At 43.5% G+C, this 24595-nt stretch overlaps 1 protein-coding gene across 3 annotated transcripts in view; it reads right to left on the bottom strand.

Moving 5' to 3' along the window:
* The window catches only part of NEDD4L (NEDD4 like E3 ubiquitin protein ligase), a 377526-nt gene that overhangs the window by 235321 nt on the left and 117610 nt on the right, over positions 1-24595 (bottom strand). For all 3 annotated transcript variants that reach the window (XM_049901832.1, XM_049901830.1, XM_049901833.1), the window contains exon 2: positions 8415-8488. In XM_049901832.1, the coding sequence (XP_049757789.1) occupies positions 8415-8488 (74 nt within the window). The remainder of the gene's footprint in view (positions 1-8414; positions 8489-24595) is intronic.

The raw sequence follows: 24595 nt of genomic DNA, 5'->3' as shown, positions 1-24595 counted from the left end.
ATGAGTCAGAATCGACTCAACGGCAATGCGTTTTTTGGTTTTATCCTCTATGGTGACTTAGAGTCCCCATCCAGGGACCATCTTGAGAGAAAAGCCCTGGGTCTCCTGGAAAGTGAGGAAATTTGGGGGGAAGATCTATGGACATGTTATCAGGAGGGTCCAGTCCCTGGAGAAGGTCATTATGTTTGGTAAAGTGGAGGATCAGTAAGAAAGAGGAAGACCCTCAATGAGATACAATGACACAGTGGCAGCAACAACAGGCTCAAACATAGTAACAATTGTGAGGATGGCGCAGGACCGGGCAGTGTTTTGTTCTGTTGTACGGAGTCACATATGAGTTGGAACTGGCTCAACGGAGCCTAACAACAACAACACAGCACTGACTATAGTACAGCAAGCCTTGTGGTCCAACGGAATGGAGACATGCTTGCCGTATGCAGTTAACCATTTGCCATTTCTAAGGGTCTAGGAAACCTGTGGGCTAAACGATGTGCAAGCAGTGATTGACACAGTTCAAAAAGATTTTGCCTATATTCAGATATCCAAAGACCAAAAAAACCAAACCTGTTGCTGTTGAATCCATTCCAACTCATAGAGACCTTATGAGTCAACTCACAGGTCAGAGTAGAACTGCCCCATAGGGTTTCCAAGGCTGTAAATCTTTATGGAAGCAGACTGCTACTTCTCCTGAGGAGCAGCTGGCGGGTTAGAACTGCTGACCTTTCTGTTAACAGCCAAGCACTTTAACCACTCTCTCCATCAGGGCTCCTTTATTCAAAGACCAAAAAAAACCAAACCCATTGCCGTGGAGTCAATTCCAACTCATAGCAACCCTGCAGGACATAGAAGAACTGCCCCATAGAGTTTCCAAGGAGTGTCTGGTAGATTGGAACTTTTGGTTAGCAGCCGAGCTCTTAACCACTACGCCAACAGGGTTTCCAAATACCAGGGTTATTCACAGACCAGGAAGTACAAAAATGTAAACAGCTGTGTGGTTGTTACAGAATTAGAAGAGGCTTTTATTTATAATTTATATTTGGGGATTAATATTCTTTAATGTCATTTCAGGGCTTTTGCCGGGGGGGGAGTCAGAATAAATAACTTAAGAGCTGCCTTCTCTGTGGCTCTCATATGAATAACTGCATATGTTATTTGGTGCAAGGACTTTAAGAGAGATACTTGGGGGCCCAGAGGCCATTAGTGTTGATGCTGTGATTCTCAGCAATGCCCTAGATAGATAGCAAAGGCTGCTCAACCAGGCCTCCAGAGAGAAGCTTGCATTTGCAAAGAGCTTACAGTGTTTGCACAATGTAAGGTGCTCTCCATGTGCCAGAGCTGGTGAGGTACTACAGGGAAGGAGAGGAGAATTCAGCTTCAAATGCTAAAGACCATGGGGAGGTGGGTGTGGAAGCAAAACCAGATGCAGTTCTCTCTCCCAGGGGGCCCCACAGCCAAGCCAATAAGGGAAGCCAGCTGCATGCAGTAAACAGGAGATACAGGGTCCACAGAGGCCAGAGGGTAGCCCCCATCTAAAGGGTGAGTCCACTAGAGACACCCCAGCCAGCGCAGCTTTCCACAGAAACCAAAAATTTGATTTTTAATATGAAAACTCCCAAATGTTAGCTCAGAATTCTAATTTTTCTGTTTTGTTTTTTAATGCCTGAATTGTGTCCCCCAAAAATATGTGTTGAAAATCCTAACCTGGTTATAATCCCATTTGGTAGTAAGTTTTCGGTTATGTTGATGAGGCAGGATTAGTCTTGAATTAATCTCTTACAAGAGATAAAAGGAGCTGATTAAACAAACAGAGATGGGGGAAGAGAGATGCCAGGTCACATGAAGGTCACCCAGGAGCAGAAGATCAGGGACAAGGGCTTTCTTCCAGAGCCGACAGATAGAGAAGGCTTCCCTAAAGCCAGCTCCCTGAATTCAGACTTGCAGCCTCTAAACCATGAGAAAATAGATTTCTGTTTGTTAAAGCTACCCATCTGTGGTATTTCCGTTATAGCAGTACTAGATAACTAAGATGACCCCCTACCGCACCCTGCATCTTATGTCATGAAGACAATGCACCCTTTCCCACAACAGAAGTGAGTAACCTGTGTGTGGAATCCCTGAGTGGTAGGTAAGAACAGTTGACATGCTCTGTTGCTAACCGCAAGGTTGGCGGTTACAGTCCATTCACAGGTACCTCAGAACAAGGTCCTGGTGACCTACTTCTGGAAGATCAGTCACTGAGAACCCTCAGAGAGCACAGTTTCTGACACACGTGGGGTCGCCATGCCTCAGAGTCAACTCAACAACATTTTTATTTTTTTTAAATAGACCTTATGCATACTGTGTTTTTAGCAGGGTTTCCATTCCCATTTGAAGTTTTCTTGGCATTTCGCAACATGGTCTGATTTTTAATAGGGTTAGTTTTCTTTTGCTCAGCTTTTTTTAAACTGCTTAAAAAAAAATCACATAGTATTTTTGTCATAGTACGGATAATAAAGAAAGACTGGATGTCCTCCACCTATGGTGACCATAGTCTTAATTTACATTGCCCTGACTTCCCCATTCAATTTAGCATTTGTTCCAGACAAAAGTGTCCCAGTTTAGATGGTAAGTCATATGCGTGCCCTTCTTCAACCTCAAGGTATGGTCCAAAAGAAAATCTTTCTCTACCACTATTTTCCACATACACCAACTGCTCAAATGTTGAAGTGGAACAAGTGCTCAATGATCCAATCTTCTTTGAACAAAGCTTCTTTTAATAAAGGTAGACCTGGCTCAAAGGAAGCTGTATCCTGAGCGCTGGGTTGGGGCAGGGAGAGCCGTCAAGCAGAAGGGCATTTCAGGGCCAGGTCTCTCAAGGGCAAATCTGTATACTCTATCAGAGAGGTGGCCCTACACCCAGGGCCCCACAAACTCCAGTCCTCCTGGGCAGAGCCCACCAAGGAGAGATGGAGTGCTTTACCTGGCCCCCATCATCATCAGCTCCAATCACCACACATTCCCACCCATCAACACCCGCCACTACCGTGCCTCCCCGTAACCTGAGACGAAGTGACCCAGGCAACCTCCCTTGGAGACACGGAGAGGGAGCTCCAAGGACCACAGAATCGACTCGACAATATCTAACAACGACATGTCTATATGGAGGTCCCTGGTGGCACAACTGGTTTGTGCTCAGCTACTAATCTAAAGGTTGGCAGGTCGAACCCACCCAGAGGCACTGCAGAAGAAACGCCTGGCAATTTGTTTCCATAAAGAGTATAACCAAGAACATCCTACAGAGCAGCTCTACTCTATCATATGGGGCCATTATGAGTAGAAATTGACAAGACAGCATCGGGTTTGGTTTGGTTTTTTATGTCTTTACGAAGTCCCTGGGTGGCACAATTGATTAAACACTCTACTACTAACTGAAAGGTTGACGACTCAAATTCACCCAGAGGTACCTCAGAAGAAAGGCCTGGCAATCTGCTTCCAAAAGTTCACAGCTGTTGAAAACCCTATGGGGAAGTTCTACTCTGCACACTTGGGGTCACTATGAGTCAGAATCGACTTGACAGCAACTTTTTTCTTTTTATGTGTATATAATCTTTTTATGTCTATATAATCTCTGATGATGCCTCTCACAAAAACTGTCCTTCCTTCTCCATCTGTGATCCTTTCTACAGCAGGGATTCTAATTCCTACACAGACTTTTTCCTGTCAAGGGCAAATTGAAAGGTCCAGTAAGGCACAGCAGTGGAAGGGAGGCTCCATGAAAAGGCTAGAGGCGAGGGGGCGATTGCTGGCTGGGACTCTGCAGGGCACAGAAAGATTTGTCTCCAGCAGACAGGGGGAACACACTGAAAACCTACACCTCTGACTGCCGCCTCTTAAACCCAGAGGCTGCCCAGCACTGGAGCTCCCTATGGAACTCTTCTCTGACTCTGGCAAGCCGGTTATGGGGACACTGCCATCCTCATTTCACGCTGTTACTATGTCATAAGCCACTGCCGCTGAGTTGATTCAGACTCATAGTGACCCCACAGGACAGGGGAGAACTGACCCATAGGGTTTCCAAGGAACGGCTGGTGGATTCAAACTGCCAACCTTTTGGTTAGCAGCTGAGCTCTTAACCACTGCGCCACCAGGTCTCCTACGATGTCATAGGTGGTTTTAAAGGATTTGCCCAGGATAACCTGGATGAGCAATGCAGGCCATTAGGCAAAGTCGACAGGCCACCAACAAGGCCACACTGGAGAAAGATGCCAGCACAGCGTTAGCCTGCACTGTCATCTAATCCTGCTATCTTCCCCACCTATTGGCAAATGGGTCCTTAAGGAACTACCAAAATGTGGATAAGGGGGAGGCAGGGTGTGTGTGGTATTTATTAATCTAAGAAAATGAGGACAGAACTAGGATTCAGAATTTCTTACTCATTTTCTGACACTTGGCCCATTGGGCCACAATGTTATTCATCTTTCTAATTAACATGAGCTCACCTTTAAGGATTACCTATAATTCCTTCTTACCCTGCACCCCTAAAAAATGACTCTGCCCATTTTCATATAAATAGCAAAAAGTCAAGGCTCAGATTTGCTTGGGTCTCCTAAGATTTGGAGCCTAATTCCACCACCAATTTGAACCTCAGATCTTCTTACAGCACTGAGAAATACAATTTGAATCAATTTCATTTTTTTATGAAGGGTTTTGGATAAAACACCCAATGAAGCTTTAAAAAAAAAAAAACACATAAATTTTCCAAACCTAATGATTTCTTTCAAAACTATAAAATTCATTGAAAAGAACTGTGAAATCAATTAGCATTTTTGAAAAAGATCACAATCTGCTAGTCAGCATGCAAATGTTTAAATCAAAAACAAATCTGCCCAGTCCTGTTCTTGATGCTCAGGAAGATACCAGAATGTAAGATACCTCCATCTTGCCAATTCGTTTCTAATCTAGTAATAGAGACAAGTGAAATATTACAAAACTACTAGGCAATGCATACTCAAATGCTAAAATGGCGTCGTGCCCACTACGAGAGCTAAGAGTCCCTGAGTGGTAGAGTTAATATGTTTAGCTGCTGACTAAAAGGCTGGAGGTTCAAGTCCACCCAGAGGCACCTCAGAAGAAAGGCCTGGCAAACTACTTCCGAAAAATCAGCCACTGAAAACCCTATGAAGCACAGTTCTACTCTGATACATGTGAGGTCATCCTGAGTTGGAGTTGAATTGATAGTGGAAAAAAATCCATGGGAGAGGTTGAGAACAAAAGTAACCTAGGTGACAAGAGATTAGTAGTTACCTTTGGGGGTGCTCACTGGGAAGAGGTTTGAGGGGAACTTCCGGAGTACGTGCAATGTTCTTTACCTTGATCTGGTGGTGGCTGCACAGGTGTATACATAGTAAAAATCCATGGACAGCTATGATTTACACACTTAACTTATACCTCGGTACAAAGGTTTACAGGAAAGAAAACCCTACGAAACACAGTTCTACACTGACATACGTGGGTTTGCCATGACTCAGAGTCAACTCGGACATAACTGCTTCTTTTTGGGTTTGGTACCAGGGCACTGTTTTTATTGTATGCTGGTGAGTCAATTACAACTCATAGAGACCCCATAGGACAGAGCAGAATTGCCCCATACAGTTTTCTTGGCTGTCATCTTCTGGGAGCAGATCGCCAGGTCTTTTTCTCCTGCGGAGCCACTAGGTGGATATGAAACACTAAGCTTTCAGTTGGCAGCTGAATGCTTAACCACTGCGCCAGCCAGGGCTCCATACAAGAAGCCATACAATGGCCCCTTGGTATGAGGGCTAATAGGGGTTAAAAGAGAAAAGAGACATGTGAGCTAAAATTTCTTTGAAAGATTTCACATACAAGGCAGGAGATAAGATGGGCTTTTCATAGGTGTGGAATGTGGACAGGTATATTTAAAAAAACAAAAACAAACCAACCCATTGCCGTTGAGTCAGCTCTGATTCATAGTGACCCTAAAGAACAGAGCAGAAGTGCCCCATAGTGTTTCCAAGGCTATACTCTTTAAGAGAACAGGATGCCACATCTCCCCCTCACTGAACAGGTGGCTGGTGAGTTCAAGTCACCAACCCTTTAGTCAGCAGCTGAAGCGGGTGAATTTCAGGAAACAGTATTTCAGGTGGGTGAGCAGACTTCAGACTCATGGAACCAGCTCATAAGTCAACTGAAAGTGCTGCCCTGAAACAAAAGGGGGGAAACTTTGATTTCTTAGGCTGTGTCTCCAGTTCTGTAGAGCCTTTGCGTTCACGCAGACACATGGTAAACCACTCAGTGTGACTTCACTGTCAAAGGAGATGGAACCTCCGTGTGGGACTGCTTTCTCCTTGGCTCTCACCAGCAGGACAGGCTGGCGTCAGGGCCTGTGCATGAGTATCCCCTATATTGACACTGGAGCACCAGACAACGTACCCTCAGTTGGTCGTTTGGTGCCCATATAAGCACAGAATTTTGAAAACTATTTCACTGACATTTAAATCGGCATTGATTTTATTTTTTGGTAGTTTCTCTACATAACATTTCAGTAATTTACCGATTTCTTTAATAAAAACATGCATGACACATGGTAGGATGGAAAATAAAGAGGCTTGCCTATCCAGCAGCAGCAAAGGGTTTCTGCTGGGGCTGCAGAGACACAAGGTTAGTATGTGTAATGAGGTCATGTTCCTAAGGGTCCCCAAGGTCAGGGCTGAAGTCACGAAGGGCAACAATATGGGGGATGTATATGATGACCAGTGATTCAGTGAGATGAATCCAGCAGTAAGTAACTGTCCTCAGCAGTTACCAATGCCCTCACCATTAAAACGCACGGGACACGCAGGGCTCTCACCACCAAGTGAAAAGAAAAGGAGGAGACAGGAGGCCTGTTCTTGTCCCTGTCTGACACTACTTGCATATGGGACCTGGGCAAAGCAGTTGAACCTTTCTGGATGCAGTGCTGTCGCCTGTAGATCACGAAAGCCGGACTAGAAAATCTCTATTGTGTCTTCTATGTCTAAAGTTCAAAAGGCTTTTGTTCTCCAAAATCTGGTTCAAATCCTAGTTCCAAGTGGCTCTAACCTCACCCTACTACCAACCCAATAACTTAGCGCAACACTTCACAGAGAGCCAACAGAGACACCAAGAACTGATTTAAAGAGAGATGTTCAATACTCAGGGGGGCCGTGGTGGTGCAGTGGTTAACAATTCATCTGCTAACCAAAAGGTTGGCAGTTCAAATTCACCAGCTGCTCCTTGGAAACCTTATAGGGCAGTTCTACTCTGTCCTATAAGGTCGCTACGAGTTAGAATCGACTCAATGGCAATGGCTTTTTTTTTTTTTTTTTTAAATGGGTACAATAACCAAAACAAAAGAGGTAAACACACAAGCCAGGCTGCTCTGCTGCTAGTGCTTCAGTGAAAGCCACAGAAATCACCAAATTTACCCAAAGCAGTGAACCTCTTTTTCTTTTAATTTTGGTGAAAATACAGTCAGCCAAACATACATCCATTCATCAATTTCTACACGAACAGTTCAATGACATTGGTTACATTCTTTACGTTATGTCACCAGTCTATCTCTACCCATGATGGTTCATCACTGTTGACTTGGACTCACTACCCTGTAAACTGCTCATCTGTGCTTTAGAGGTACTGTTGACAGTCTGATCTTATACGGACAATTTTTTAAAAGAGCACAACAGCCATGGTGAACATTCTTTAATAATTTAGCTAACGTGTTGTTTTGTTTAAAGATGGTTTCAGGGGATAATTTCAGTTTTGGGTCAAGCAGCGGAGCCCTGGTGGCACAGTGGTTAAGAGCTTAGCTGCTAACCAAAAGGTAGGCAGTTCGAATTCTCCAGTCGCTCCTTGGAAACCCAATGGAGCAGTTCTACTCTGTCCTATAGGGTCGCCATGAGTCCGAATCGACTCAATAACAATGGGTTTGGTTTTTGTTTTTTGGGGGGGTCACGCAGTAAACCTGCTGATTCAGATAACACATGCTAAAGAATATACACCGCTCCCCCAGTAACAGAATGACGCTTTTATGTTTCCCTAAGTCAGGGTTGTTTTTTGTTTGTTTGTTTTGGTTTTTTTAAAATAATATATTGAAATGAGCATAGCCATGCTTCAAAGTTGTATTTTTCTGAGAAAAATCAGAATCTTATTTCTTTATGAAATCTGCCCATGAGATCTGCCCAAGCCTGCTAACTAGTACTGTGACACAAAGTTTATACCTCCTGCTCAAATGTGGCTCCTGGACCAGCTGCATCAGCACCATCTTCTAAACCAAGAAACCCTGTAGGTGGGCCCACCCACCTTTCTCATAAGCCCCCTCAGTGATTCTGACACCTGCTTACATTTGAAAAGTGCTTCCAAAAGTCTTCAGAAGCCAACCATAAACAAAGCAAACATACCTGGCTCCAAAGATGTCCTTTTTGGCGAGATCAATTCCAGAAACAACTTTTACTCTGAGAATACGTGACTCCCCCTGTTGGAAGAAAAAACAAAAAATAAAAAAACTGATCTTCAATAAAAAAAAATCTTTCCTACCCAATATTTAAAGGCAACGATTTCTACTCAGTCCAGTATAAATGAATTCAAGGATAGGCAATTCTTCCTTACACTGAAGTTCAAGAAGCAGCATCCCCATTGCACAATTCCACGACTCCAGAACTGTAGAGCAGGCAGGTTAATTAATTAAACACAGGTTTAATTCCATCTAGGTCTGCTGCTGAAAGAAAATGTTTCCCCACTGTACCAAGAACACAGCCGCATATATAAAGCCACCTAGACAAATGGCCAAGTGCAACAAGGTACCAAAAATTTAATAACTCTTCTTTTGACATTTATATACTTGTATGTGTAGCATAGGATAAAAAGAAATTTAAAGTGATAAAATATTTCCTCAAAATTACAGTGCTTTTCAAAAGGTCAGTGTAAGCAGGCAAAAAAATAATTCCTCAATTCCAGTAAAAAGAAATAAAAAGCCTCATTCTATACGAAAGCTGTCCCAAACAATCTCAGAGCTCAACCAGTCAACATTCATTCATTCATCCGTGTATTTATTCATTTCCATATTTCCTAAGCAGTTCCTACGCACTGGGCACTAGACTAGGCCTTGAGATATAGACATGAGCATGCTCGTGGTTTACGGAGCAGACCAACAGTACAGCACTCTGTGAAGCCAGCATGCCAAAGGGCATGGATTGGAGAAGCATTTAAGGTCTAGGGCATGCTGACAGGACTTCAGGATAGATGAGAGGGCTTAGGGGGAGGAGGTAGGCAGAAGTTTGGAACTGGAATTTCCAGTTTGGGTCACCAAGTGTTAACATAAATTGAAATTAGAGGATTAAGTTGAGGTAAAAAATAAAATCAAACCCCTTGCTGTCGAATCAATTCAAGTTGACATCAAACTACCTATTCAACAACCTATTTAGATTTATTAGAGACACCTGGGAGCCCTGATGGTGCAGTGGTTAAGAGCTTAGATGCTAACCAAAAGGTCAGCAGTTTGAATCCACCTTGGAAACCCTACAAGGCAGATCTACTCTGTCCTATACAGTCACTATGAGTCAGAACTGGCTCGACGGCAACTACGGGTTTGGGGTTTTTTTGGGGGGGGGGGCGGGGGGGCGCTGGGGTTATCAGTACAGGGCTGGTAACTGGTAATTTCAGCTAAAGATCTGGGAACAGTTATTCAATAAGAGTGAAAAGAAAATATGACTTGGGATGGAGCGCTTAGGAATACAAGAATTGAGAGGCAAGAGGGAAGTAATATAAAATTCATCTACCCAATATGGTCAGTCAACACCAAGGTGAGGGAAAGAAAACCTAATCCATTATGTACGTCAAAATTGGAGAGAACAGGATGCTGGTCCTTCGTCAGTCACACAGATCAAACATGCATCCACGCAACCTGAACCTACGCTTGAGATAATTTATACTCCAGGGTTCTTCCATCCATTCAACCACCCATCCAACCACTTACTGCGGACACAAGGCAAACACAGTGGGGGATACAAATATGTTAAAGAAGTGGCTCTCGACTTATTTGTGCTCATGGTCTCCTTTCAAATACAGCATGTGTTCAAGTTTGGCAGGACTGAAGTGTCCGTCAACCTTTGTGAAAGGATTAAGAGACTCAGAGCAACTCAACGCAGGAAGTCAGAGATAACTACAAGGACTCTGTTCCCAGCCAGTGTCCCTCGTGACAGCCACCGTCCATGTGTCAGTGGAGGTTTGAGTGTTACTACGGTGCTGAATTGGTAGGTTTCAGTGAAGCTTCCAGACGAAGGCAGACTAGGAAGGCAGGCCTGGGGGACCTACTTCTGAAATTCAGCCAGTGGAAACCCTATGAATCACAACAGTCTGATCTGCAACCACAGGGATGGTGCAGGACTGGGCACCACCATGTTCTCTTGTGCGCAGGGTTGCCATGAGTTGGGGGCTGAGTGACAGCAGCTAACGATAACAACAAGACTCTTTTATCCAGTCTCTGTCTCTTGGTCTCTTAAAATTTCCATGTATTTCTAAAATGACTAAATCTACCTTTGTCACAAGAAAAACAAAATTCTAGGTTCTTTTTAAGGCAATTCATAAAAGGATAGTGCTGCATGTTTGAAAGTGTGACAAGGATTGTCTTATGTAATGTGTAGGCAACAGCTGGGAGGTAAAGAAAGGAGAGGGCCTTTATTGAGCACTTACTGTTTATTTATAAGCAGCCGTTACAGGAAATTTCACTTCTCCCTGAAGTTCAAGGGGCAGGGGTGCAGGAAGGAGCACGCTGCTCTATAAAAATAATTCTGGCACACGGGGCAAGCCCGTAGCAATGTCTTATCTTTGTTTCCTCAAAATAAAAAGTCTACATAAAGATAAGCCACCACCGTCATTCCCTGAGGAAACACATGGCTGGGGCGTGACTGATTTATCAGATGCAATTCTGAACCATTTTATTGCTTTCATAAAATCTATGCATGACATTTTGGTCCCTGGTTATGACTCCAGTAAAATTAAATATTTAACTAAGGTTGCTTAGGCAATGAAAATAGTATCCAGAGATTGACAGTATAATGTACAGTACACAAAAGCAGAAAGAGTGGGCCTGACTTGAGGTATTCTCAGAACTTACAGTACCTCTTCCTATCATCATTCATCTCGCCTTTTGCACTCTTACTGTATGATTTACGTGTTTTTCTTTTCCACTTCATTTTCTAATTCTTCATCAAGATATACAACAAGATAAGGTACGAAAGTCACAAATGAGGGTGGCATACAGGAAGTGTCAACTTATAAATAGATGGCATTCTGAAGGCTCTTTTCTAAGACAGTTGTTTGGAATTCACTAGCTCTGGTGGAGCAGTTAAGTACTTACTTAGCTGTCAAGTGAAAGGTTGGCAGTTTGAACCCACCCAGACACTCTGCAGGAGAAAGACTTGATAATCTGCTTCCAAGATTACAGCCAAGAAAACCCTAAGGAGCACTCCTACTCTATCAAGTAGGGTTACTATGAGTCAGAATCAATTCGACAACATTTCACGACAAGTTTAATATAAACTGTGTGTGAGTGGTTATCAGGTACCCATGCCCACCCACCACCCCCAAAAAAAACCAAACCCACTGCCGTCGAGTCGATTCCAACACATAGCGACCCTACAGAACAGAGCAGAACTGCCCCCATAGAGTTTCCAAGGAGCGTCTGGCAGATTCAAACTGCTGACCTCTTGGCTGGCAGCTGTAGCACTTAACCACTATGCCACCAGGGTTTCCTGTCCACCCACAAAGAATACTAAATACATGATGGACCAAAAATTATTTCTATGGTAGAATAAATTTCAAGTTCCAACTCAAAACTCAAGATACTAGAATTTACTTCTTCTAATGACTTTGTGGATCCTAACAAATTATGGATAACACGGCAAAGATTGGGAATTCCAGAACACTTAATTGTGCTCATAAGGAACCTGTACATAGATCAAGAAGCAGTCATTCCAACAGAACAAGAGGATATGGCACGGTTTAAAAGTCAGAAGAGTGTGTGCCAGGGTTGTATCCTTTCACCATATTTATTCAATCTGTATGCTGAACAAATAATCCGAGAAGCTGGACTCTATGAATAAGAACAGGACATCAGGATTGGAGGAAAACTCACTAACAACCTGCATTATGCATATGACACAACGTTGCTTGCTGAAAGTAAAGAGGGCTTGAAGCACTTACTGATGAAGATCAAAGACTACAGCTTTCCGTATGGATTATACCTCAACACGAAGAAAATTAAAATCCTCACAACTGAACCAATAAGCAAAATTATGATAAACGAAGACTGAAGTCATCAAGGATTTCATTTTACTTGGATCCACAATCAACACCCATGGAAGCAGCAGTCAAGAAATCAAAAGACATATTGCATTATGCAAATCTGCTGCAAAGGACCTCTTTAAAGTGTTAAAAATCAAAGATGTCGCCTTGAGGACTAAGGTGCACCTGGCCCAAACCATGGTATTTTCAATCTCCTCATATGCACACGAAAGCTGGGCAATGAATAAGGAAGATCGAAGAAGAATTAACATCTTTGAATTGTGGTGTTGGTGAAGAACATTGAATATACCATGGACTGCCAAAACAATGAACAAATCTGTCTTGGAAGAAGTACAGCCAGAATGCTTCTTAGAAGCGAGAATGGCAAGACTTCGTCTTACATACTTTGGACTCATTATCGGCAGGGGTGGGGACCAGTCCCTGGAGAAGGACATCATGCTTGGTAAAGTACAGGGTCATAGAAAAAGAGAAAGACCATCAATGAGATGGACTGACACAGTGGCTCCAACAATGGGCTCAAGCATAACAACGATTGTGAAGATGGCACAGGACCAGGCAGTTGTTCATTCTGTCATACATTCATTCACTACAAGTGGGAACTGACTCAAAAGCACCTGACGACAAAGACTCAGTCTTAACGAAGTAATTTGTTTTATCTTTTATCACCACTCTTCACAATGGCAACTAGATTCCCAAAAGGGGACACTATCTAGGTTGGGAAAATAGTGTTCATTCCCTGCTGAAGCCATCGTGACCCTGGTATCATATATGCCAGCTGTTCATGTGGACAAGGAAGTCCTAAGTCAGGGAGTACCTGCATCTTGGTCATTCCTCCCTAAATCAATTTACATATTTACCTTCCATATTCTAAAGTATATATATAGTTCTAGCTATTGCCTATAACACTTGCAGGATCTCATAAACACTCCTTGGATTAAAAGACATGATCAGTATTTTTTTCTACCACTGAAATATCTAAGTCACACATAAATCACTTAACTTCAATTGCTTTAAAGGATAAATAGGTTAACATATGGAAAGCACCCACAGTAGGTATTGTTAATCCTCCCAATCCTACCTGCTCTCACCCCACCTTGAGACAAGATCCCATTTTATACATCTTGTAAAAATCTCCTACACTGTTCTATCTCTCACTGGCCCCCTATTCCAGTCATCTGTACCTCTTCCTATATCCTATCCTCTTAACTTTCTGCCTTCTCCACCCCAATTCCTGCCCTCTAAACCCTTTCCCCTCTTCATTCTCTTGGTGGGTTGCCTGACCTTACACTGCTTCCTGCCTCCATCTCTCCCACCTTTACCTCTCTCTCTGTCTCTCTCAGTTCTTCACTTTTACCTTCTGTTTATAAATTGAATTGTGTCCCCAAAAAATATGTGTTGTAAATCCTAACACCTATAGTGGTTACAGTCCCACTTCGGAATGGGTTTTATTTGTTATGCTAATGAGCCCTCCAGTCAATTCTTACTCACAGCAACCCTATAGGACAGAGTAGAACTGCCCCATAGGGTTTCCAAGGAGCGGCTGGTGGACTTGAACTGCTGAACTTTTGGTTAGCAGCCGAGCTCTTAACCACTGTGCCACCAGGGCTCCTAGGGTTTCCTAGGCTGTAGTAATCTTTACGGAAACAGATCGCCAGGTCTTCTCTCTCATGGAGCATCTGGTGGGTTTGACCTGCCAGCCTTTCAGTTAGCAGCCAAGCACTTAACCATTGTGCCACCAGGGCTCCTTTTTTGAGATGTGAAAGATTAAACAAGCAAGCAAGAGAGCACAGATGGGAGAAGACAGATGCCAAACCACATGAAGACCACCAAGGAATCAAGGAACAAGGACCTTCCCTGAGCCGACAAAGAAAGAAAGCCTTTCCCTAGAGCTGGCGCCCTGAATTCAGGCTTCTAACCTAACTGTGAAAGAATACATTTCCATGTGTTAAAGCCACCCTCTTTCAGTACTTCTGTTACAGCAGCACTAGATAACTTAAGACACCTAATTACACAGTCAACAAAAATGTGCCAAGTGACCACTGTGCTAGGGGAAAGAAGGAGTGCAAAGCTGAACAAGTCGCATTATTCTCTGCCCTCCGGGGGCTTACACTCAGCTGTAGGGGTTAGACAGACACAATTACTGGTAGTATAGGGGTGAAAAATGAGATAAGCCCAATGCCAGGACTACACGTCCAGCTGAAGCTCAGAAAACACCAACTACAGCAAACAGACCCAATCCGCAGAACTCTACGTTGTGCTGTTTACCACAGTTAGCCCCACACAGAGCAAATGGGAAAATGTCAGTCATACAACCTTCCATACAAGAGGAAGTCCAACACACAACAGGGGGAAAAAGGAGGAAGAGCATTTCAGACAAAGGCAGGCATGGGGGCACCTCACAAAGCAATGGAGAGAAAGTTGGTGTGCTGGGTGCAGCGAGCATAAGGGGGAAGCAGGGAGATGAAGGATGGAGGAGTTGGCTGGACCTGGCTTCTCCTCAGTGCAGAGTAAACACAGCTAAGCAGGTGAGTGACACGCTCAGGGGTGCTGTCATCCTGGATGACAAGAACAGAGGGCAGGCCAAAGGGAGGCAAGCCCAGGGACAGGAGGACAGGGACATAATTATGGGGTCTATTTCAGTGTCTGGCAAGGGACTGGCTCCAAAGCGATTCCCAGGTGGAACGACATGGCCTGGTGACAAATCAGATCTGCAAGGCCAAGAGCAAGGAGTCAACTCAAGTTTCCAGTTTAAGTGGTAGAGGGGGCTGACGCAACTAGCTGACAGAAAATAAAGGAAGAAGAGTGGGTCTTGTGCTAAGGGAAAACAAAGAATGTGGGTTTCTTGAATTTAAGGTTATCTTCCTAGAAGTCTCAATGCCAATTAGAAGCTGAAAACCAGAGCTCAGTACAGAGATCAGACACAGACACTGCTTTCAGAGAACAAAAAATGCAGGTGAGGTTGTAGGGAGACTGGAACTCTTAGACACTGCTGGCAGGATTGTAAAACGGTACAGTTGCTATGGAAAATGGTGTGGCGCTTCCTCAAAAAGCTATAAATAGAAATACCATATGTTCCAACAATTTCATTCCTAGGTGTATATTCTAAAGAAGTAAGAGCAGTGGCATGAGTAGACATATGCACACCCATGTTCATTGCAGCATTATTCACAACAGCAAAAGATGGAAACGATCTAAGTATCCATGAATGGATGAATGGATAAACATACTGTGGTACACATGTACAATGGAATACTACACAGTGGTAAAGAATAATGATGAGTTTGTGAAACATCTTATAACATGGATGAATTTGGAGGATATGCTGAGTGAAATTAAGTCAACCACAAAAGGGCAAATATTATATGATACCACTTTTATAAAAAGTCAAGAACAGGTTTACACACAGAAAGCAACGTTCTTTGATTGTTACTAGGGATGGAGGGGGAAGGAGGAAGAATCACTTACTAGACAGTAGACGTGTTAATTCTGGTGAAGGGAAAAGTAATACACAATATGCAAGTAGCCAACACAATGTGACCAAGGTAAATGAAGACACTGAGAGATACCTAAGAATAAAGGACAAATATAGTAAACGCACAGATGTCACCTTGAGGACCAAGGTGTGGGTGATTCAACCCATGGTATTTTCAATCACGTCATATGCATGTGAAACCTGAACAATGAATAAGGAAGACTGAAGAAGAACTGATGTACCTGAATTATGATGTTGGCAAAGATACATTGAATACACCAGGAACTGCCAGAAGAAGTACAGCAAGAAATGCTCCTTAGAAGCAAGGATGGTGAGATTTTGCCTCACGTCCTTTGGACATGTTAGCAGGAAGGACCAATCCCTGGAAGAGGACATCTGTTTGGTAAATTAGAGGGTCAAAGAAAAAGAGGAAGACCCTCAACGAGATGGATCAACATGGAAGCTGAAACAATGGGCTGAAACATAGCAATGACTGTGAAGATGGCACAGGACTGGGCAGTGCTTCATTCTGTTGTACACAGGGTCATCATGAGTCAGAACCATCATGAGTCAACAGCACCTGGTAACAACAACAACATGTAAATGCTATAACATAAAATTCTGCAACAATAGTAATAACAACCAAAAATCTGTGAGTGGTTACATAGGTAGATAATATATACTATACAGGTGTGGGAGGGCACATTGGAGTACATGCATGTGCACACACAGGTATAGCTGTGGGCATCTCTATATACATAGTTGTATGTGCTGCATATGTATTCATATATATAACGGCATATAAAAGGCACAGTTACGGAAACTTCCTGGACATATCCAAACAGCTCATGTGACTGAGTTACTGGGTTTGAAGGCTCAGGACCATCGTCTTGGGGGGACATCTAGGTCAACTGGCATAACACAGTTAATAAAGATAATGTTCTACAACCTAGTTTGGTGAGTACTATCTGCGGTCTTAAAAGCTTGCAAGTGGCCACCTAAGATACAACTATTGGTCTCCTCCTGTCTGAAGCAAAAGAGAATAAAGGAAACCAAAGACTCCAGACAACAGTCCACAGGACTAAGAGCCCACAGGAACAGCAGCCTCCTCTACACCTAAAACTCAAAGAACTATGTGCTGAGCGGCTACCACTACCGATAGCTCTGACCAGGGACATGACAGAAAGTCCTGATTAGAATGGGAGAAAAATGTAGAACAAAGCTCAAATTCATAAAAAAGACCAGACTTACTGGACTGATAGAGACTGGAGGACCAGCCTACCTTAATCCAGTTTTAACTGAGAACACTTCAAAAGTGTTAAACTATGGAGTTCAGCTATCTGGAAATCAGCCAGGTTTTCCTGGCATCACATTGTGCCACTGTCTAGATTCCCCCTGAAATAGTAACGAAGTTTGGCATACAAAGTAAGTGCCTATAAATTAACAGCTGTAAAGTCTAATAACGCAAAGACTGTATAGGGTAATGCAGTCTTGCCGTGTCCGGATGTCTTTAAAGTCATTACACAAATACAGGAACAGTGGCGAGGGTGGCTGGAAAACAAGGAGTATGTAAAGGATCGAGGCGTTTTAGATGCTGTGTCTACAGCACAGGTCACTAGCTAATACGTGTGCTAAATCTTGCATAGTATTCACAGAAAGAGTGTCAGGGGCAAGAAAGTAGGTAAAATCTCAAGAGGGACTTGCAATCCCTTTAAGAGAACCACCGATACACTGAGAAATACCCAGATAGGTAGGGCTGGAGGAGGTGAGAACTCCCTTAACAGAGCAACAGCTGAAGGAAAGGGGGAGCTGTCCCTTGGAAAACTGCCTAGATGGGCCCCGTGAATACAGACCGGGCCTGAGGGTGAACTGAGGGAGAAGCAGGCTACAAGACAATGGAAGGGAGGCTTAACAATGCCACCTACTTAGCAAGGTGCTGGGAGGCCCAGCTCCAGCCTCACACCTACCCCAGGAAGGCAAGGATGCTATAGATCAATTCCAATGGACTCGAGCCCCCATGAGAGTCCTATCAATACTAATGCCAATTCCACATCACCTGCACTGAATCAAGCAATCTCTCTCATACCGCCACCCCCAGCTCCTCAGCTAAATTTTGTCAAGAGCCATGCCTTAGAAGCGAAAGTATTTCATTTCCTTGTATGAGTGATATTACATGTCTTTGTCATGACTTTCGAACAGAGTAGACCTATGGCAACTGAAGTGGTTACACTGAGTTCAAGGAGCCCTGGTGGTTGAAACGGTTAAGCAATCAGCTGCTAACTGAAAGGCTGACAGCTCAAACCCATACAGCGGCTCTAGGTGAGCAAGGCCTGGCAATCTGTTCCCGTAAAGATTACAGCCTGGGAGACCCTATGGGGCAATTCTGCTCTGTCACACGGGGTTGCTATGAGTCAGAATTGACTTGACAGCACCTAACAACAACAACAAACCTGAGTTCACTGTAGATACCGCTATTCCACATCACTTCACCCATAAAACGCATCACTGAAGAAGAGATGAGTAAGCAGGTGGGCTGATAGGTTGCTAGTGGATGGTGGCTAGGCTCAGTCACATGCTACGTGACAAGCTCACCACTATGGGCCTCACGTAAATGTGACTCAAACTTATGCCTCAACAAAGAATACAAATTCTCCCATGTGTGGGTGCATTTTTAGAGTGGCTCTCAACCAGAAATGTTAAATCCTCAAGGACCAAGAATCCACAGTAATTCAGTAATTATGGGGAGAAGACAGCAGGGTGTCATTAAGCAGAGCCCGCTAAATGAATGAGCTGGCAAGAGTTCCAGCAAGGATACAGTCACTCTTTTCCAGTAATTAAAAAGTCTCTTTTTACCAGAAGAGCTGGTAAGACTATGTGTAGAAGGTCTTCAAAGAATCCATTTATCAATGGCTCGTTTGTTCTGAACCTCTAATCATAAGACAGGAAACATTTTTAAACTCCTCCAAGATTACCAAGACAAGTATTATCTTGTGTTTATAGTTCTAAAAATGATCATAACAAACAATGATACTTTGTTGAAAGCAAAAAATCATAGCTCGGGATCTAAAATTCTAGATTTTTTCATGGCAGTCAGCACTCTGACCTCTTGCAACAAAGGAAGTCTGCGCTTCTGGATGGGTTATTTGGTTTGAATAGAAAGGACAGGAAAAGGCTGTGGTCTGCTGGGGCAGTGGCTACACGGGGCCCTCAAGAAGGCATTCCCACGTGAATTCGCTGAGGTTCCTGTCCTGGGTCTTACTCAGTAGGATCTGAAACGTGCCTTGTGTGTCAGTTTGCCAGGAGCTCTGTCTGGGAGAAGACAACACAGGAACAAAGCTCAGAAGAAACTCAGAGCACTGAGTTTTGCATTTTACCATTGACCTGAAGGCTCAGGTGACCATCAGAGCATCTTCACTCCGCAGGCAAATTAACAGCTCCCTACAAGCCTTCCAAGGCTGCATGGTGATCATGTACTCCAAACAAGGGCTTAGCTTGATTATTCAACTACTTGCTGTACCATCTCCAAACAGGAGACAGACCCCTGCCACTGGGTCCCCAGTGCTCCAGTCCCCAGCCCTGGACAGACTTCCATTTCCTCCACTCCAGACCAGCCATTCCCTGTCCATTTCCAACCTGTCCTTACAATGCAATGCAACTGGTACCGTTTCCCCTTGATAAACTGCAGTCAAATTCCTAAGGGCTCACCCAAGTCACCTCGACTGGAATTTTCGATGCACCCTAACTCTTCAGTCACATATTTACTGATAATTTTTAGGATCACTGCCACAAATATCTTATTCACTACTAGCTTAGCCCTCAGAAGGTAACGATTTCTAATTCCTAGGTAGGCATGGTATTCTTGTAAAATAACCATCCGTTCCCATGCTAAAGTAAGAGGCCTTCCTGTGTTATTTCTTACTGACCAAATTAGAGGGTCCTGGTAGTGCAGTGGTTAAGAGTTCAGCTACTGCCTGTAAAGGTCAGCAGTTTGAATCCACCAGCCTATAGGGTCGCTATGAATCATGATCAACTCGATAGCAACAGATTTGGTTTTGGTCTGGGTGAAGACAGGGGTCTTTGGCTAGTGCAAATAGTTAAGCGCTCAGTTGTTCGCTAAATGGTTGGAAGTTTGAGTCCACCTAGAGGTGCATCAGCAGAATAGCCTGGCAATCTACTTCCAAAATCTCGGCCATTGAAAACCCTGTGGAGCACAGTTCTACTGTAACACACATGGGGTCGCCATTGGTTGGAATCCACTCGACAGCAACTGGTCTTTTTTTTGTGGGGGGTGGGTGGAGTGGGGAAGAGAAGATGCCCAGGAGAACCAAGGCCTAGAAATATTGAGGAACTGAGAAGGTAATGGGTTTCCAAGCTCTACAAACTAGTTCTACCAAATCACATCCTACAATTCCTATCAGTAAAAATCCCAAATCCAAATCCATTGTCGTCGAGTTGTTTCTGACCCACAGTGACCCTACAGAACTGAACTACCCTATAGGGTTTCCAAGACTGTAATTTTTATGGAAGTAGACTGCCACATCTTTATCCTACGGAGCAGCCGGTACATGTGAACTGCTGACCTTAAACATTAGCACCCCAATGTTAACCACTGCACCACCAGGGCTTCTTGAAACTATCAGTAATCCAGGGCAATTCCAGAGGTCAGAGATGACCAAATGTCCCAATTTAAAAAAAAGAGTAAGGATTCTCTAAATTATACACACTACACTTTAAAGCGATTGACTGTTAACTGAAAGGTCAGTGGTTCAAAACCACTAGCAGCTCCACAGGGGAAAGATGCAGTAGTCTGCTATCGTAGAGATTTACAGCCTTGGAAACCCTGTGGGTCGGAATTGACTTGATGGCAGTGGATAACCTTATGACAATTATACCCCTCTGCCAGAACCAACAGTTTGCTACTTTGGCTCAGTTCTCCTACTTGTCTGTGGGGTGCCTATCTAAGTCATCTAGTGCTGCTGTAACAAAGACAAATTTCTCTTCTCACAGTCTAATAGGCTAGAAGTCCAAATTCAGGGCATCAGCTCCAGGAGAGGGATTTCTCTCTCTGCTGGCTCTGGGAGGAAGGTGCTTGTCATTAGTCCTTCCCTGGACTGGGAGCTTCTCTGCACAGGAACCCCGGGTCCAAAGCATGCACTCTGCTCCCAGCACTGCTTTCTTGGTGGTACGAAGTCCCGTACCCTCCCTCTCCTTCCCCTTCTTTTTAACTCTTATAAGATAAAAGGTGGTACAGGCCACACCCCCGGGGAACTCCCTTTATACTGGATCAGGGGTGTGACCTTAGTAAGGGTGTTATAATCCCACCCTAATCCTCTAACCTTGCCTCATTAATCACAGGCAGAGATTATGACTTACAACACATAGGAAAATTACAATCACAAAATGGAGGACGATCACACAACACTGGGAGTCACGGCCTAGTCAAATTGATGCACGTAGTTTTGGAGACACAATTCAATCCACAACAGTGCCCTTAAATATAACATTTTCTGAAAAGCCTGTCCAGGGTTCCTAGGCTAAATTAGGTCCTCTTACAATAAGCTTCCACAGTAGCCTATATTTCCTCTCTCACCCTTTACGTTGCTTTAAAAAAAAAAAAAAAAAAAGACTTCAGTTTTTAGAGCAGCTTTAGTTTTTATAAACTGTGCACAAACTACAGAATTCCCATATCTCCCTCCCCCAATTTTACTTCTCCTACTAATATCTTGGATTCCTGTGATACATTTGTTCCAAGCGATGAATCCATACTGATACATTAGTATTAACTTAAAGTCCATAGTTTACATTAGGATTGACTCTTTGTTTTGTAGGAGTCTCTGGATGGTGCAAAAGGTTAAGAGCAAGGCTGCTAACCAAAAGGGTGGAGGTTCGAGTCCACTCAGAGGTTCCTGGGAAGAAAGGCCTGGCTATCTACTTCTAAAAAAATCAGTCACTGAAAGCCCTATGGAGCACAGTTCTAGTCTGACACGCATGGAGTTGTGATGGCTCCTGGTTTATCTATCTGTCTACACACACACACCTGCCAGTATTTGCTTGCATGTGCATAAAGTAAACTCTACAAGGACACAAGAAACTGGTAACGCTGGCTGCTGCTGTGGCCAGGAACTGGTTGGCTGAAGACAGATTTGAGAGAGTGAGAGTCTTCTCATTACACAGTTTGCTTCACCTTCGAATTGAAAACCATCTAACAGCTCAAAAAATTTTTTTCCTAAGTAGTCAGGATAGTTCATTAACAACAACTACAAAAAAAGTCACAGGAATGATGACTTCCCATTGCCATCAAGTTGATTCCAACTCATAGGGACCCTATAGGACAGGGCAGATCTTCCCCACAGAGTTTCCAAGGCTGTAATCTCTCATGGAAGGGGTTCTGGTGGTGCAGTGGTTAAAGTATTCAGCTGCTAACCAAAAGGTTGGCAGTTCAAACCCACCAGCCACTTTGCGGGAGAAAGAGGTGGCAGTCTGCTTCTAAAGATTTTCAGCCTTGGAAATACTATGGGGCAGTTCTACTCTGTCCTACAGGGTCACTATGAGTTGGTATCAACTCAATGGCAGTGGGTCTTTTACTGAAGTTGACTGTCACATCTGTCTCCCATGGAGCAGCTGCTGAGTTGAACCACTGACCTTTCAGTTGGTAGCTGAGTGCTTAACCACTGTGCCACTAGGGTTCCTACTGAAGACTGACTTAGGAATGTCTAACTTGGTGAGAAAAAGACCAGATTCTCTTTGGGGGAAGGGGGTGCAGCGGTGGCAGGAGAAGTAGTCATCATATGGCCTGAGGCTGCAGAGTGCAAACCGCAAACCATGGTGTGAAAACCGAAGGAGGCAGATGTGCTGGCCCAGGCAGAGGGAGGAACTTCTGGTCATTGGCGGACAGGGAGCAGCTGGCCTTGAGAGGCGGTGAGCTGGCCAACTGCCTGCTGAAAAGTCAAAAAGGGGAGGAAAATGAACCAGACAGTCCCAGACATCCCTTCCTAACTCTGAGATTTGTGATTTTAAGAAGACCTACACAGGGGAGCCAAAACTGCAGGCTGGAAAGTATCGTGCCAGGTCACACAGCCCTTTATATGTGTGTGTGCCTTCTCTAAGACAAAACACAGAAATGGACATTACAACTCCCATCTACACCACACTGAAACACGAAGGTCAGTTCTAAACCAGAACACTTCCTTACTTACAGCCAGTTTCAAAACACAGTGAATGACATAACCAAGAAAAATTCAATAAAAGCATTTGTAAACAGTATCATTAATTTTTTTTTTGGTCTGTTTGTTTTTATTCTTATTCTATATCTTATTCCAACTAGGATTTATGGTGGCTAACTGACTCTATAATAAAAACCCATTGCCGTCAAGTCAATTCCAACTCATAGGGCAGAACAGGGTAGAACTACCCCACAATATTTCCAAGGAGTGGCTGCTGGATTTCAACTGCTGGCTTTTGGTGAGCAGCCATAGATAGCTCTTAACCACTGTGCCACCAGGGCCTCCCAGCTCTACAGTAAAAAGTAGGCGTTCAAAATTCTTCTTATGAAGGACACCAACATGTCTGCTACAACAGGCAGGTCATTAGAACAGTCTAAGAGGTCATAACACAAAGGGAAGGACTACTAAGAAACCCAGAGAGGTCCCTGGGTTAAGGAATGGCTGAAGACCAGCTTGAATGTTGCACAAAAACTAAACTGCTGCAACACAGAAAAGGAAAATCACCAGCTGGAAAGAGAGAAGCAGCCAATCTCATCCAGTGACAGTGGCAAACAGAACTCAGCTGTCTCATTAGAAACACAAAGATGCCATAAGGCCCAGAACCACACACCTAGGAGAGGTGCAGGTGGCAACTACAAGACAGGAGACCATGCGGGTGACAGGAATAAAGGTACACGCGCAACCGTTAGTGGCCAAAGACCCACAAAGCAACCCCTGACTTTGACCCCAAAGCTAACTGCTCACTCCCTTTCTGTCACCTCTATGGCTGAAAGCTAGAAGTTTAGTTTCACTGTGCGCCCTGATTTTCATTTCCAATTTATCCACCAGGCATTGTATATCTGAGATGAAATGTTCATGGTCATGAATTCACATTTGAGAGAAGATAAACCTATTAGGTTTGTTAACCTCATGTTGGGCAGAATCACTGCTTCTATAGATTTACTTCCTTAAAATGTGCAAAGGTGCATAATCAGATTTAACATTTCAGCCCAGCCTCATTATCCAGCAATGCCTTATTTTATTATGAATAACTGACAATTCATTAACCAGAGAGCAATTCTGAAAAAGTGCATTCCCTAGCTTATCGAAATTCGTCCTCTGAATCATGCATTTTTTAAAAGCAGAACAGAAATCTGCTAAATTGCTTTTCAACTTCCGCATAGAAATACATAAGGCTAAAGGATTTCATCTGAGCCCAAACCTTACTGCTTTCTTTTTTTAATTTAACGCTATGAAAGTCAAGTTTTCTAACTTTTTTTTTTCAGACCACAAAGGCATCTCTATGACTACGTGGGTGTGTATGGCTTCAAAGGAGACATATCACTAAGAAATAAAAAAAAAAAAAAAGCAATAGTAGAGGTAAAATCACAAATACTGTGAGATTTCCCACAGAGGAAAAAGAAACAAAAATGTGAAGGTTTTAAGACAGCTGCAGAAGGCGGTACTAGTTTTATGAAAGACCACCTACAGTACCTTTTAAAATATTTTCTCTCTTTCACAGGTAATATTTTATGAAGTTAGGTTATCTATTTTTGAATTGTCACAATATAGATTTAGCATAACGATATAGGATCAGGGAAAA

This window comes from Elephas maximus, chromosome 11 (assembly GCF_024166365.1).
Source record: "Elephas maximus indicus isolate mEleMax1 chromosome 11, mEleMax1 primary haplotype, whole genome shotgun sequence".
Lineage (NCBI taxonomy): Eukaryota > Metazoa > Chordata > Mammalia > Proboscidea > Elephantidae > Elephas > Elephas maximus.
This window is presented reverse-complemented; position numbering and strand designations above follow the sequence as displayed.